Source organism: Dreissena polymorpha, chromosome 1 (assembly GCF_020536995.1).
Source record: "Dreissena polymorpha isolate Duluth1 chromosome 1, UMN_Dpol_1.0, whole genome shotgun sequence".
Taxonomy (NCBI): domain Eukaryota; kingdom Metazoa; phylum Mollusca; class Bivalvia; order Myida; family Dreissenidae; genus Dreissena; species Dreissena polymorpha.
Genome location: NC_068355.1, coordinates 6,079,581 through 6,097,406, shown reverse-complemented (window position 1 = coordinate 6,097,406; position 17,826 = coordinate 6,079,581). Strand labels below are relative to the sequence as shown.

General features: G+C 34.6%; 1 protein-coding gene and 1 long non-coding RNA gene across 2 annotated transcripts in view; both read left to right on the top strand.

Moving 5' to 3' along the window:
* Positions 1-17,826, top strand: part of LOC127864918 (uncharacterized) — an 84,438-nt gene that overhangs the window by 66,176 nt on the left and 436 nt on the right. The window contains exon 11 of the mRNA XM_052404809.1: positions 17,769-17,826. This exon is cut by the window's right edge and continues 43 nt beyond it. Within this exon, the coding sequence (XP_052260769.1) occupies positions 17,769-17,826 (58 nt within the window). The remainder of the gene's footprint in view (positions 1-17,768) is intronic.
* On the top strand, positions 13,160-14,014 carry LOC127869365 (uncharacterized). The gene is made up of 3 exons (XR_008044534.1): positions 13,160-13,297; positions 13,404-13,491; positions 13,945-14,014. It is a non-coding gene; the product is annotated as an uncharacterized LOC127869365 (long non-coding RNA).

Sequence of the window (17,826 nt, the reverse complement as noted above, 5' to 3'; positions counted from 1 at the left end):
TTAATGTAAATAAGAAATAAAATTGGCCCAAGTATAGAGCCTTGTGGTACACCGGTTTTGATATATTGAAACGACGATTGCCTGGAACCTATTTTAATACACTGTCTTCTATTAGAAAGATAAGATTTCATTAAAGCTAGAGCATTGTCAGAAAAATGGTACATGCTGAGTTTTTCAAGTAAAATATCATGATCTACTAAATCGAAAGCTTTCCGGAGATCCAGGAAAATTGACCCAACCATGCGACCAGAATCAATATACTGTAACCAAGAATCTACAAGGCGAATCAAGGATGTTTGACAGGAATGATTTTGGCGGAAACCAGAATGGTAACTGTGGAGTAGTTAATGCTTGTCAAGATATGATTTAAGTTGATTTGTAATGTGTCTCTCAAATATCTTCGAAATTGTTGTGAGAATAGAAATTGGTCTATAATTGTTAAGATCACTTTTATCTGCACCTTTATGTATTGGCAAAACATATGCATCTTTAAGCTGGTCAGGAAAAATTCCAGCATTTATACAATTATTAATAATAGAAGTAATCGGACATACAATGGTATCCCCACAATATTTGAGAATTTTAGCGCCAATATTGTCTATTCCGGCAGCTTTGGATATTTTGAGAGAGTCTATTATTTTCCGAACGTCAATTATCGTAATTTGAGGAATGTCAAATACATTCATTTCTATTTTTTGTTTAAAAATGTTTTAAAAGTTTGATAAATGTGTGGGTCATATTTTCTTTTCGAAACTATATGGGAAATGTTGATAAAATGATTGTTAAATTCTTCTAAGATATCATCAACATTTTCAATATCTTAATTATTTATCCTTATTTTTGTTGGAAGAGTTAGTGAAGTTTGTGGTTTTGTTAAAGCATTATGAGTATTCCATAGATGCTGAACTGATGCATTTTCCTTCACCGATTGGTTATAAAACTGCTTCTTATTTTTCTTATTAAGAATGTTACACGATTTCGCTGTTTCTTGTATTCATCTTTTTTATGATGCTTTTTTAACCAATCGCGAACTTTGATTTCTTGTCTAATTTCCGCTGTAAACCAACTGAGCAGACGATCAGATTTTATTCTTTTTGTTTTTAATGGTGCGTGAACGTTTAGCGCTTCATTGATTTTATTTAGTAAATAACTTAGTGAAGTATTTGGATTTGCTATTGTTTCAACATGTTCTACATTTGACATTAATACATAATTTTGAAAGTTTGATTTATTGAAATTTTTGAATTGCCTATATTCCTTTGTTAAATGCGTGTTTTTAGATAGTTTATAACGTGTCTTTCGGGTGAAACACACTGGAAAGTGGTCACTTATACTATAGGACGATACAAACATTTCCATGATTCGATCCGGACGATTAGTATACAAATGATCAATTATAGTGTTTGATGAGTTTGTTATTCGTGTTGGTTGCCTGACCATTTGTTGGAGTCCATTTGCTATTACAAAAGAAGACCATTTACTATTACTGAACACATCTTTGTCAGAAAAAAAAATTATGTTAAAATCTTCTTATATATAAAATTCTTTATCCATTAAGTTATTAGCATTTTTAAAATTAGATTTATATGTCGATATCCATTCAATTGTAGAATCCGGTGGTCTGTATACAAAGTTTATTAAGAATGATTTTGTTTGAGGAAACATTATTTCAATCCAAACTGATTCTAAAGAATTTACGTTCAAGTCCAATCTATGTTGGAAAGGTATGTTATCTTTAATATAAATTAATATGCCTCCACCCGTTCGAATGTTTCTGTCGCGGCGAATAATATTATAATTTGGAATTTGTATATCACTATCTAATATTTCAGCATTCAAAAATGTTTCAATAAGTCCTAATATGTGAATATCCGAATTATAAAGTACATATTTGATTTCACCAATCTTTGGTAATATGTGTTGAATGTTTAAACAAACAACATGTAATCCACTATTAGTGAAATTAAAATCCAAAGTTGACTCTGTAATAATACTACAATTTTCATTAGAAAAACAATTCTCTTTTTCAATGGTAGTGCTTCTTTTTAATAGCGTATTTTTATCATTTATAGTTGATACTAAGTAGACAGCTTTATTTGATACAATCGTATTTAAAATGCTAGTGTCAGAATCACATTTGCATACACAGTTATTACATTCTATACATAAGTTATTTAAAACGTCAAATTTATTATAATAAACAGTACCGCTCTCAGGATTTGAAATGTGTGATGGCCTCGTGCGAATGTCCTATGCAGCCCGTTGTTCAGTTGGGGCCGTGCTCTGACGGTGATATTGTCCGTATCTCCTAGACTCGGACCACAAGTTGGTATGGTTACTGTATGATCGACGCCATTTCCGGTAGCAGTCATTTGTGTCGTGATTATTCAAGCCACACACATTGCAATATGCTTTTGGCGTCATTCGTCGTCCCTGAAGAGAGTCAAACCGTCGTTGATCAGTTGCTATGCTGTTTCCGGCAACTTGTCGCGTGATTGGTATTTCACGATGGATCGCCGCAATAAGAACACTTGTTCCAGACCTATTCAAATGAATACCATCCCGAAAATAGAAATTCCTGGCAGTAGTTCCATTCCCGAACACAAACGATTGATGACAGTCGATAATTTGCGCCTTAAATTCATCACTTAACTGCTTTAAAAGATCATTCAATGGAACGACATTAGCGTCAGTTCGCGGACAGACAGTACATATGAAGATATGACACGATGATGATTTATTTTGAATGTCCTGCAGTAGAGCTTTGGCATCAATGTACAACGTCTTTTGGGAGGAACCGGAAGCGGCATCATTACCGCCCGCATACACCACTATTTTTTCGTACTGAGTATAATTCAGTTTATTTAGTTGCGACTGAATCCCGTTAAGAGTGTTTCCAGGACAAGTGCGTATATCAACGTCGCGTTTTAACCCGAACTTTTTGATTCCTTTCAAAATCGAGTCTCCAATGATGAGAGTTCTCCGTGGTTCAATGCTAGCAGGGGATGGAAATGTGCTTGCTGAAAGATCTGCACGAAGCTTGTTTCTCTGTTTATAATGGATGGTAATTGGTTTGTAGCTTGTGACTGTACTGAATGATGATTTTCTTTCTTGTGATCTGTAATAGCAGACAACTGAGTTTTGATAGAGTCGGAAAACGATTGCCATCTTTTGAGAAGTTCTTCATTTAGTACACTCATTTGGGTTTTAACTGACTCTGATTCTTCAGCAACGTCCTGCATTTTTGAGGAAATATCATTACAGCAAAGACTATGGTGTTTTTTGAGGCCGCAAGTGATGTCTTTAAAGGGATCTTTTCACGCTTTGGTAAATTGACAAAATTGAAAAAAGTTGTTTCAGATTCGTAAGTTTTCGTTTTAGTTATGATATTTGTGAGGAAACAGTAATACTGAACATTAACCATGCTCTAATATAGCCATTATATGCATCTTTTGACGATTTTAAAACCTAAAAATTATAAAGCGTTGCAACGCGAAACGATTGAATAATTTGGAGAGTTCTGTTTTTGTCGTTAAATTTTGTGAAACTACGAAGATTGCTTATATAAGGTATAAAATACGTCAAGAATATGTACTCGGCGGAATAGCTCAGTAGGCTAAAGCGTTTTTACTTCAGGACTCTGGCAGGACTCCAGGGGTCACTGGTTCGAAACCTGCTCCGGGCAATGTTCTTTTCCTTTTTTTAATTTTTTTCTTGATTTTTTACTGGAGCTTTTACGATCCAATGTTTACATTTATCAATGTAAAGCATTTAATGAATAAATTAAAAAAATGCCAAAATCTGTGAAAAGGCCCCTTTAAGTTCTTCCATTTGAGCCGACGTTTTCTTTACCTGTTCTTTTAATTCATATTTAAGTTCGAGTATTTGTTCAGAAACAGATTTCATAAAGTCAGTCAAAATACCCTTGATATCTGATTCCTGGCTCTGGATAGAATGACGAATTTGCTTCTCTTTGCGAACAACTTGTATAGTCTCATTCAATTTGCGCAACTCATTGTCATGGACATCAGACTCATGGTGGTCACTCGAGGGTTTTGCCGTCTTGTTATTTACCGACATAAGAAGTTGTTTTAAAGAATTGTTTATATCTGTTGGTGTTATTTGTTCAGGCAATAACATGTCTTCTATGTTCTTTAACATGACTGGAAGGTGAACGTCGGTTAACTTCTGCGCATTTTTTCCATTAATCAGACATGAGCTTTTTGTGTGGTATAAGTTCAACGTGTAGATAGATTGTCGCCCTGTACTTAATTTGTACTGTGTTTCTACCAAATTCCCTTGTTTATCATGTATCGGTATTTTGAAGCATTTAAATGGAAGAGAAGTGTCACCAAAAAATTTATCAACCGCAAACTTGAAGCATTCAAACATACCATTATTTAGTAATAATCGCAGTCCACCTCCAGTCTCGTACACAACAACATCTTGGTCCGTAGCGGCAAGCTTTTTCTGCAGCGATTTACTCACGTTTAATGAATATGTTCTCTCCTGGTATCCGCTTTCATGGCTTTGTGGAACTTATGTTAAAACCGCTGTTCCGGGACTTCCCACTATTTCATCCATTTTACTTCGTTATTGGTACGGGATTCCCACAAAATTTACATCATATTATTCACTGACTTATACAGAATCATTTCTACATTTTCACAAATTTATATCTCGTTTTTAAAACTTGAAAATATCATTATTATAGATTTGATACACACTTTATCCCTGTTATGTCCAACTTCAGTTGTCTCGAACAAAGACGCATCTATTTGTTTCCATCCTTGACCTCCGCATTATAGTGAGGTCAAGTGAGTTCGGTGGCCACTAGTACTACCCTATAGTTCGCAGTAACTGGACAGTTGCACATCGTCGTATATCCTTAGTGGTTACATGTTAAACGTGAATAAAAATTCAAATACGGAAAAAAAACACAGTCCGAAAATTTAGAGACAAAAATTAAATAATTAACTATTCGAAAATTACAATTATGTTAAGTAATAGCAATAACGCAATGCACACTATTGGCAAACGGGCAAAGAACACTTTTGTCCCCCCTAGGGGGAATTTTATAGACCCTATTTGTTTAATCCTCTATATCCACTGAGTCTCATGACACATTGTTTGCATTTGGCCAGCGGGGCGTTATGAAGAAATTTAACTTTAAAATGTATGAGTGTAAAACGTTTTTTTATTTTTATTTTAGATTACCTTTCATACAAAAAGCAAACTTCTTAAGAAAACAACGTATCTTAACATTCCTTAATAAAAAATATATTGTAATAATTCACAGCCTAAGCCTTATGTTTATATAATTATATTTTCTATTAAAATATATGAAACACATATATATTTAACACATTTTTGTATATGATTCACATTTCTTTAACGCTTGTGTGTCAAACATATTATTTCAGATAATAATCACATAATAATATCAAACAATATGCCAACAAGCTTGGTTAAATAATGACAATAATCAATGTTACAATTATTAGTCATGATAAAATACTGATAAAATAATGATGATAAAAAAGATAGCAAACATAAGACTTCATCTCTCAGGCAAATAATAGACCGATTAATACTCCACGTAGAGGATAGTTATTACCTGATAATGTTTTTTCATCTTAAATAAAGTTACTATTATTATTATGATTATTATTATTGTTATAATAATAAAAATAATAATAATAATAATGATGATGATTATCAACATCATCATCATCATCATCATCATCATCATCATCAGCATCATCATCATCATCATCATATTATTATTATTATAATTATTATTATTATTATTATTATTATTATTATTATTATTATTATTATTACTATTTAATACTTTCAAATCAAAGTGTAACTAACGATTTGCCATTTTTCATTTTGATAGTTAAGACACAGAATTTATGTCACTGAGTATCAAACACTTCATTAAGCAAATTGTCAAGTTTAATGATATCATCATTTTCATCCTCATACTGGTTTTATCCTCTTGCAACTTTGTACAGAGTATGTGCATAAGCTCACGAGAGACAATGTCACTATCAATCCACACATATTCGTTTCCGTCTGCACCAAGTTTCCAGCCACTATTTGGAACATCAGGCATGCAGGGATTTCTTTCATGGGCGTGTTACAAATATATGTTTGGTAATTAGCACGTCATGTTAAGTGTTGCTTTACATGGAGGTAACAAACACAAACCCATTGTGTCGCATGAGTTCAGAATATTACCTTTGATCTCACTTCCCTTACAGAATGTAACAACTGGAGCTTATTTACATCCGAGTAATTTGGCTTTTCATTCATATCACATACATGATACTCAACTTCCAGAACAAGTTATCTACTACCTCAAGTAGGTAGGCAGCTGCTTCAGGTTTAGATTGAACACCAGATGATAAACAATACAACTCATCCAGTCCGTTTTCCACATCAAATGGGTTTGTAAAGTTCATCAACTACTTTCGTAACAGATGTTTCACTTTCCTGAAAGTGAGATGGTTCAAAATCTTTGTGTACTGATCTCAGCAGCTATGTGATTTGTAGAGCAGCTTCAACATACTGGGCCTTGCAGTGTCGTGTGGTTGACCAGCGAAAGTAGGCAGAATAGTTCCTACTGAACCAATTAAAGCCACCAATTGCATTTAACGTGTTTGTTAATTGTGGGTCAACTGGGTTCCTTGAAATAGGAACAGATAATCGACTTACACTGAATCCATTTCTGGAAACGCTTCAACAGCAGTCTTTATAGGCCTTCTATTTAAAGCTTGTTGGCCCGTAGAGCTCGATTATAGTGCCTTCCGGACATCACTTTATCCAGTGACCCACTGGCGCATATGCTTGACTCAATAAATACCTCCGCGAACCCACTTCCTTTGAGCATGCTTACAAGTGTGCTAAAAAGGGAAGAAATTGTATAAAAAAACTCTCATACACACACTCACTTTGCTGTACTGTTCAGAATACTGCCAACACAACGAATCGGCATTTTTTTAGCCACGACTAAATCAAAAGTGACAATGGTGTTAGTTCGGCCTACTTCTTTGGTTGCAGAAACCGATGTATACAGAATATGGTGCACAGTAGAATTTTCACTGAATGAAACATTTACAGGTAGCTAGCAAATATATATTCAACGGTGGTTTGTTTAATTTTTGTTGGCTTAGCAGTGTTTGATTACCAGCCGGTAATAGATGGGAAGTCTGATTCTCAAAGGAACTGCCAATCACTCTACAGTAAAACCAGATGAATGTGTTTAAATCCACTGTCTGAAGTCTTACTCGGGTCGTTTAATTTCAGAATAAAAAAGTTTGGTTCAACTTTCGGGTTAGCATATCAAGGTCTGATACATAACTCCTTTTTTGTGACTGTGTTATCTTGTGAGCTACCTGAGTTCATCTCATCATTGACTTCGACGAATAAGCCTAAGGTCTCTTGCAACACAATGTCATGTGTGGAATGTATTGTGGCAGCACCAGATGGCGTTTCTTTATTCAGATCGAAGTTATCCCAGCAAAAGTGCATAACATTATTGTGTTCAGTTGATATGTTTTGGGTAATTTTTTTCCAGACTTTATGACTGCGTTATGCATGATGTTTTTAAGCGTCATCATCCGTGTGTATGAATGAGCATGCCCATAGCGGTTCAAAATTGTTGTAATTTCTGCATTTCCTGTAAGATGACGGACAGTGATTGGCAGGAGGATATGTTTTGGCATCAACCACTCACTATTGCTAACTGCATAACATAAATATTCAGCAAAGGACCTTTCATATCGTTTAACTTTGGTGCTAACATGATTTGCCCTGATGCTTGACTTGGCCGATATAACCGACACATAAAAGTTGAAAACCTTTGTTGAAGGATGCCGTTCCCCTAAAATTAACCATTTGGCTGATGGTGGCCATGGCATAGAACACGAATTCTGGCGAGATTTAAAAATGTATCTGCGTAGTATCATCGCACTTTCATAAAGTCGTCTTTCGTCAGATGCAGTAAGTTCAAAAGCTGTTTCTACCACCCTTCCCCCTTTATCAGCCCCATACACTAGTTCTGATGTTGTGTTTGAAGATTCAGGCTGCAAAAATCTGATGTGTTTCTGAAAATGTTTTCAAAGTTTATATTTGAGTTTATGGGTTTTATATTTTGTATTTTATCATACCACCACATTGATATCTGCTTGATATCCTGTTGCATGATATCTTTTTTTATATCACGGTCAACAGGAAGGTCATATATCAGTCATGTGTGGAGGCTACTAAGACTAAAGTACAATGTTTTGTTTTATTGTAAAACTGAATCAGATTTATCAAAACAAACAATTTGATACCAATATGTATTACATTTAACCCACAAACAACAACAAAACAGAAAAAAGGTATTTTACAAATATTAAGAATGAATAAGTACATGCAGATGACGTCATGTGACAAACGGACGCCTTCATATGCAAACATCAAAGGTCAAAGGTTATGTCAAAAGTTCAGCACTTAATATAAACAGACCAAACAAATAAAACAAACAATACAAAAGCAGAACAAATAGTAAAAAATAAAATAGTAACACACTTCACAATAAAACCCAATGTAATATGCATTAAATAATGAAATAATTTTAAATTATAAATTATTATTAAGGTAACATTTGTCGTCTTCTACAGTTTGCCAATTTTGCCGCATGAATGTGTTTGATAAGGCTCGTAAAAAGCTAATTTCTTTTGAAAATAAGGACTTAAGCATAACAAACATATATAAATACAATAAATAAACATTACCATGTCAGACTTTGTGGATGGAGGTAAGTTTGACATTGTTTGGGACGGTTTAATGGAGGAAGTTGTTATGTCTGAGAAAGACTTTGCCAATCAGTTTGGAATAAATCCGAGTGTGTTTAATGAACCATTTGATGAAATGACGAATGCAAATGTCAATTTAAATGAAAGTTATTTAGAATCCCTTACTGAAACAAAATCAAAAACTGAGAACAGTGAAAACATATCATACGGCATAGAAATAACAACCGAAATGTACAAAAATTAATTGAAGCCGAAGATAACAAAAACAATATCCGGAAAACACTGGCAGATGTCAGTCAATTTCAAAAATATCTTGCCAAGAAAGGCAATCCACAATTTATCAGTCGACCATCTAGATGAATATCTTGCCACATATCTGCTCTCCACTCGCAAGAGTGATGATGATATTAACGAGCCTGTCACATTGCGTAGCATCGTGGGAAGCATTGACGGAAACTTCAAAGAGCAAAGTACCCATACTTCCAGATTTTCCCTCACACGTGACTGCCTGAAAGCAAAGCACACAATCTAAAAAAAAAACACACACAGAAAATGTATTTTTAATCACTGTTTAATCACGGCAGAAACTTGGTGAAAAAAATTGCCAAGATGTTGAAAACTATGGCAACCGAGGCCGATTTTGAAAAAAACAAAAAACATAAGTAATCATTCTGCTAGAAAACACCTTGTTCAAAAACTAAGGGATTCCAATATCGCACCCACCGAAATAATGCAAATAACAGGACACAAAAACGCACAGTCAATCACCAATTACAGTGAAATTTCCGAACAAACACAAAAAAGATGTACAAACCTTTTGGCAACATGTTCTACTGCAACTCCATCTGTTTCATGCACTTCTGTCAACACTTCCGAAATAAACATTTCTCTCCCCACCCACCCGGCAGTTTCACAAGCACAGTTTCCTGGCCAAAATCCAATAAATGACATGTTTTTTGGAGCTGTCTTTAACGTGCAGAACCTCAATATCTACGAACAACCACCACAGTAAACCAAACGCGCAGTATATATTCCAAATTCTAATCAAAACATCATTGAATTCTTTACACGTGTTGACACACTGCGAAGACGTGAGCGACTGCACTGGCCTTGACATGTTGCAACAGTTATCAAGTTTTGCCTTTAAAATGTATAATATATGTTTTCATTTTGTGTAATAAAGTATTGCTGCTTTAAGTTTTGTTGCAGAATTAAACAAGAAAGAGAAAGAAACAGCGTTATTAAATTACATTAAATGGCGCTACTTTTCGTGTTGAGGAACAATGCTATTTTTAGAAAGATTCATACGCGATAAACGAATGCAGCGGCTCCAGGGCGTAGCGATTATTTTTTATTATTTCTTGAAAAACGGGGTGAGTGATGTTATTTCATTCTAAGCCTCGCCTGATATATTACAAAACGATCAGGCAGTAACTTGTATTTATCTATGTATACAGAAGCGTGGTATCTTTCTTTTAAGATTTTGAGACGTTCCACATTATGTCCTTGTACGATATGCTCTTCAACATAATGACTGTAGATGCACCTCGCTCTCGGGTCATTTTGAGTTAAATACCTATGATAGTGAATTTTTTTTTTCAGAAAAGTTGATTTTTCGTTATAATTTGATTATTTATCATTAAAAATGATTTTTTTCTCTAATAAATATCATAGCCACACGCTAACCACATGTGTACATTAAATAAAAAGGCATAAGGAACCAGGTACCGTAAAACAATTCTTATTTTACGTTGCCTAAAAGCATTTAAAAATCGAGTACCAGGCTGTGTACATACAGTGTCAATAGAACGCTGTATATAAACAAAGTGAGCAAAATAGGTTTTATGTATTTTGTTGCGGATTTTTTTGGCAAAGGAAATTTGTGCATTATGAAAATGGAGGTAAAATACACTTATGGCCATTATTCAATTTGTTTGCCTGTTTAGAACGCATTTCATTCAAATATTTTGTTCTCAGTTGTAAAAAGATAGTTTGCAATACACAATTCCGGTTTTCGTCTCCAGAATGTCAAAATCTAGCGCGGGTAGTTAATCCAAACTGACAATCCACGAACTTACGCTATCCACGAACATAGACTATTCAACGATACGCCTGTACTTTGATGTAGAGGGCGTATTGTCATCATCATCAGGTAACAAAATGTACCCGCTTTGGAACATGACTAAGCTTTGTGAACAACTTGTTACATCGTCTGTGTACTCCATGTTTTTCAAAATCCATATTTTCGGGAAGATTACTTGTCAAGTGTTCTAGTCTATGTTTTGAGAATATGAATGTTTACCTTGTTTTTGCTACATCTTGAAGCTTTTGGAAACTATAATCTGTCAGTGAGTGTACCTCTTCCTTAACTGTACTTAATTAATTATATATATATTAGACAAGGCTTTAATTATGTTATTGTACATTTTTCAAATAGTATTTTATTTTAATTATTTCGCAAAATATTCATAGTATTGTCCAAATAAAACGGTGTTTCCTTTTGCACAAACTATTGTGCAATCTCTTGAACGACGGTTACATTACATTCACCTCTGTGTTGGGCTCAGAACGGACGATTTTTATGAGAGCGTCTAATTCATGTGATGATCATTCCTATCGGTCATCATATAGGTTACAGTATACTTAACAATCTCTTGCACGACGGTTACATTACATTCACATTTAATGACAACCATCTCGTACCATAATGTCTTATATCAGTCTTTATGCATTATGATAATATGGATATGGTTGTTTGATGTTAACAAACCTACTTTTTTGTGTCACCAGACATTTAAGATCTACAATTACTGTGTATATACCTACATATACCTACATATATTTGAAAATATATCTTAAAATGGCAATATATAAAATATAAAAAGGTAGTATAAGAGACAAAACCTACTTATATGTTGGTACAAAGCTTTCAAAATCACTTACCATATAAATTCTTATTATTATTGAATCAATCACTGGTTGATTCAATCAGTCAGCCTTATTTGTGCCAAAGGTGTTAATCAGTTTTTCCAAAGGAGAGGACCAGGATCAGGGGCGAAACCAGGGTTACTGTTTAGGGGGTGCGGGATATTGAAAGATTTGCTGGGGGTCCAGGGGGCCGCCAGGGGATCCAGGGGGCGAAGCCCCCCGGAATTCGCCCCCGGAAGCTCCATGATTTAAGTGATTTTAAACGCTTTGACAATCACTTCTCGAGCATGTCACGCCTTATGTACTTTCATCAAAGTACCTTCTTATAATGCCAAAAAAGTGCAAAGTTTATATGTAATACGGATAAACCGGGCGACAGAGAGTATATAGTTAAAACATTGAGCGCTTGTCTGTGATGAGTGGTAAATGTTGTGTACGAAAAAGAAGAAAAATGAGTTTAAATAAGTGATTTAGATCTAGTTAAGTTTGAAACATCAAATAAATTTACTTTACTTTGGCAATTTTACGGGCGTCCGCCGTGTCCGCCCCCTCCTTGGATCCGCCTATGTGGAAAACACATGTTCACCAAACATGACTACAAGATTATCCTGGAATTACGCAGGTATTGTCGTCATATGGGTCACTGTAGTTATTTGTCATACACTTCAAATCACAATTTTTTGCTTGATTAAAAAAAGTTTGGGCACACCTTAGACGATAATACATAGAATCAAATTATATGGCCTTGTTTCAAAATGAGGCAATAGTCAAGTGATATACTGTCAACTTGCCATTTAATAACTCTAATGACAAGGGTTGGTATTATATTTTTGTCTGCAAAAATATCAATAATGAAACACATGTCACCATCATTAATGTTAAGCCTAAAATGTGTATAGATATGAAATTATGTCTGTTTTCAGGAAATACATTGCATGAATATTTATGGAGAAAAAAAACATTTCCCCATAAATAGAAAGGCATTTGTTCACCAGTTACATAATCATTAGAAAAGTGTCAAAATCAGACATGAGAAATTCAGTCCCCCTTGTAAAATGTTGAAGAGTTCAAATGTGAACAAGAGTACCGTCTAGCGGGTGCAGACTGCTCATCTCTTTTTCTTTTAAAAGGTGAAGTAACCTATCTCAATACTTCAATCAAAAGGGGGGAGGGGTGAGGGTGGAGAGGGTGTATAGTGTGGGTGTATGATGATTTATAACATAATCTTTCAAAAATGAAAAAAAAACTTTAGGCGGATGGGGGGGGGGGGGATTCTTGGGTGGGATGGTTGGACAGTCACTCAAAAATAAAATAATAAAAATGAATATTTGTGTTTTTAACCGTGTTTAAAAAATTTCAGATGAAGATCTTCGAAACAGAGGAGGGCACCGGCAACTTACCTGAGACTTACCACTTATACACAAATCAAGACTTTCACTTGCTGTATTTTCAAAAAAACGATGATAATGTGAATGAATACGAATGCGTCTCGGAAACTGTGAACACATGGTTGTACGTCATCACCGTATACGGATTGCCGAACGCATCTGTGTATCAAGGTAAATACGTAAACCATGGGGTTGCATTATGCTTCCTTTCTCTTGTTTGATGTTTACTTCAGTGACCAATCATTTTACTAAAATAAACCTTAAACTGCCGTTACAGGTTTGCTCGAAGCAGGAGTTGAAAGCATAAACATGCAAAGACTTAAGAGCACTGAACAAGCACTGCTGCTAGATACTTGTGAAGCCAGGTTTGTTTCCATTTGTAATGTCGTATGTTTTCTTGATTGTACATAGACGCCTTCTGTGTTATAAAAAAGATTTTAATCGACTAATCGCAGCTTCGAAAATGCGGAAATTTCATAAAAATGTCACATTTATACAGTAACACTGTAGCATATTTTGGTTATTTTTTTACACGTTTAAAGCAAAGTAATTCATGTTTTTGAATGTGCACATCCCAAAAAGAAAATAACGTTTAAGGGAAAATGTAACGATAGTCAACCTTGCTATAGAGTATTTTAAATAAAGTTATGTGTATATTTTTGAAATATCTTTATTATTACAATTTCGTTGAATGGCTTGACACTACCAGTGTTCTGACCAAATTCATATTGAATCCCCATATAAATTTAACTACCCGCCATCATGGTCTATACTTGCTTAATGTTAATTTTGTGATTCTTAATTCACCATATATGCAGACATCCAATAAGGATTGGCACTAAATACCACATCCGCTGGAAAATGGGGTTAGAACACGAAAGGTTTGCTGGAAAGATTGCTGAATACGGTGTAATGAGACTCTGCGTTGTGCATTCATCCGGAGGTATGAGCAAGACATTTACCTGTCTAGGATATTCTCATTCGAAGCATACTTGCTGTAATTCAATTTGTAACCATGCTTTGAGCTTTATACCTCAGTCACAATAGACACCGATCACCGTCCGATCAGCGGCCGACGTATTTTTCCGCTCATCGGGCTGGCGACCGGCCGATGATCGCACGGAAAGCGGGCCATTTTGTACCATCGGCGCCAGCCCAATGAGCGGAAAAAACGTCGGAAGCTGATCGGACGGTGATCGGTGTCTATTTGTGACTGAGGTTTTAAACTGTGTCACTCATCGGACGGCGGACGGCTCCGACGTGTCCAGTCTTCCCGATGCCTGGAGATCGGACACATCGGCCGGCGACCGGACTATTTGTGACTGATGCATTATATCGAATAAGGCTCTATTTATGTGATAAACATTGTACTAATAACTGCTCAAACTGAATATTTCCCTTTCTTTTTTAACAAAGATTTTTTTTACAATTTCTTAGGTACATGTACGTAGAATCTTGTTTTGTTTATTCGTCTTTTGTTGGTATATTTTGAATAGAACCAATGTCTTTGACCACTTAGGTATATGCTAGTGTTCATGTTATAACACATGATTTTGTTTGAATGTGTACAACTTTGAAGTCTTAGGTACGCATATAACTTCAGCTTCAATGTTTCCTGAGAAATTATGCGTATATATAATTTCAATCTTAATAGGTTTGTAATATTTATCACTGATCACTGGTACCATACCATGTGATTTGTACAATACCGACGTATGTGATACTTAGTATATTTATATCAGACACACGATACACAACGAGTGATATATTTAAAACAGTAATTTATGTGACACGCACATTTAAACATGCAGATATGATGCCATGACTTTTCATAATCCCAATCGTTTCAACTTAAACCATCTGACCTTTAAGACATAACATAATTGGCACGTGATACACCATCACATTAATGTTAATGTAGGGCTTTCATTTAAAATGACAAACTTAAAACATTGTATTTGTATAAATAAATTTTACTTTATATTATTTAAAAAAAACAGCGACAATATGGGACAGGACAAGTGCCGTCTTCGACAGATGCTTCAACGGTGTTATAGCAATAAAGTTCGATTTGGCAGGCTCTGTGAAACACAACCTTCTTGTTAGGTCCAATTGTTCAAAGCTTACAGAGGCCGTAAGATTTCCGAAAGACGGCTCTATGCATTTACCTGTAGCATTCAGCAGCGGCCAGATCGAAATATACCCAATGGCAGGAGGGGCATATATCAAACAAAGTAATCACAGGATTATTCAAATGCCATACAATACGGAATTTATACATTGCGGTTACATTGAATACTATATAACATTTCAATGAATACATGTTTCGTAGCTATCAATTCGGAAAAATGCCTGTTGTTCATTAACGATTTTGTGTTACTTTTAAGGCCATGGTTCACTGATATACATGGAACTGAGAGTGGTACCACAAGATGAAGTTTTCCTTAAACACAGCATTTCAGCGCAAACAAAAGCCGACATTATAGAAATTGTGTTTGGCCCACATCCATTGAAATGTGTCGTGGAATTTCGATCTTTCATAAGCACTTTTTATTTAGGTGCGTAATAAAACGTTTAAGTCCTGCAATATTCAATTGTTTCCACAAAAAAAATATTATGATTCCTTATTTTTGTTTCATTTGTTGTTTGCGGTAATCATATGTTAAATATTTTTAGTTTTTGTTAGAACAGGCCACATTGATTTATTATATTTAACTTCAGAAAGCAGTGCTATGTACAATTAATAAAATTATATTAAATATATCGCATATCGTGTTCTTAATTGTTCATACCATCGGTTCAATTTATTGGGAGAGGACTTTCCTCTTTTTGAGAGTTTCTTATACCAGAATGCGCTCTGATTACTTTTTCTATTTTAATTCGCAGAGGCTTTGAAAGTTTCCCTTTGCACGAGAGCCAACCGTATACGTGAAACCAATCAAGTTCAGGTGTTTACAACAAGTGTACTGACAAGTGATGACTTAAACGACTACTTCACCCGAGAGCAGGTTGGAGGTGGCAGATGCAGGATTGAACCGCCACTTAAGAATGAGGAAGACAACTCAGTGACTTGGGTTGTTAGTTTTACGGATTTTAATGGTTTGTGTGTTATTAATTTATGAATATAATTTTGTTCCGTTGTGATCAATTATTTACTGTAAAAAAGCACACATGTACAATTATGATGCTTTTCATTAATTTAATATCGTATATATCGTATGGATATTTCTTTTTTAAATACCGATTTAGTTTTTGAATAAGATTGCGATTGTATCGATATTTTATCCTATTTTTCATAGTTGCTAGAGGAATATGGCTTCGCAGAACCCATTTGATATCACAACAGAAGCGCGTGTGTTACCATATTATTAAGAGTTAGGTTTTGCGGCAAAATCTCCCGAGGGCTGTTACGGACGATTACCGGTCGTAAAGGACGAATATGTCACAGTTGTCATCGATGACTTGGATAAATTCAAGTATTTTTATTTTTAATCAACCGATTGAATGTTAGTTTTACTGAATTTTAAAGGGACGTCCAACAGATGGTAAATTGACAAAATTAAAAGAAAGTTGTTTCATATTCGCAAATATCTATTTTATGCATCTTTTGATGATTTGAAAACCGGAAAATTATAAAGCGTCGTGCGACGCGAAACGATTGAATAATTTGGAAAGTTCTGTTGTTGTCGTTTTATTTTGGGATACTACGAGGATTGCTTATACAGGTAAACCATACATCCGCTCTAATCACGAAGGTGGATGGTCGAGTGGTCTTGGTGGGAGACTATTTACTCCAGGACTTCAGAGGTCAGTGGTTCGAGCCCTGTTGACGGTTACTCTTTTTCCTTTTTTAAATTGTATTCTTGTGTTTTTTACTTGAGATTTTTAGTTCAAATGTTTAAATTTATCAATTTAAAGCATTTAATGACAAGCTTCAATGCATGCCAAAATCTGTTGGACGGCCCCTTTAATAAGTATAACCCACTATAGTAAGTTATATAATGTCGTATAAATAAATGATTGTCTGTGTGCCCATATAAAAGTTGACAGTTTACAACAGTTGTCATAATTAATAGGTAACTTTTCCTGATATTATTCAATTCAATAAAAAGTAAAAAGTGACATTGTTCATTAATCGTGTTCGTAACAAAATTAAAAGGTTATGAAGTGATCTATGATTATAACAAATGACTGCCGTATTGTCTTTAAAGAGTTCCTTATATTTAAATTCAGACAATCTATTTGACCGAAGAAAAGTTATATTTTTGTCAGAGATACTTTTCAGTGGAATTCTAGTTAATTATTTTATTATTCTCGTCGTCGGCTATACTGTTTTGTATGAACACTGCTAACATATATTATACATATATATATATATAAAATATATTTATATCTGGTCATGGCATACGAAACAGATGCTGCTGAAATACGAATCACACTGAAATGACAACACGCATTCGGATAAAATACAACGCAGAGCAAATTATGGAAGTGCATTCGAATTGTCAATATATAACATTTTTGTTTTGTACTTGTTGTTTAAATTTAATTTTAATGCTTATTGTACCTTTTGATAATTTTAGTGTACATTTAGTCGCACTCAAATTTCCCCTTATATATAAGTTCATATGCCTTTTTGTAGATTTGTAAGTAGTAACGACCAACGAAAACATCTCGAAGAACACTTAAACAAAGAATAC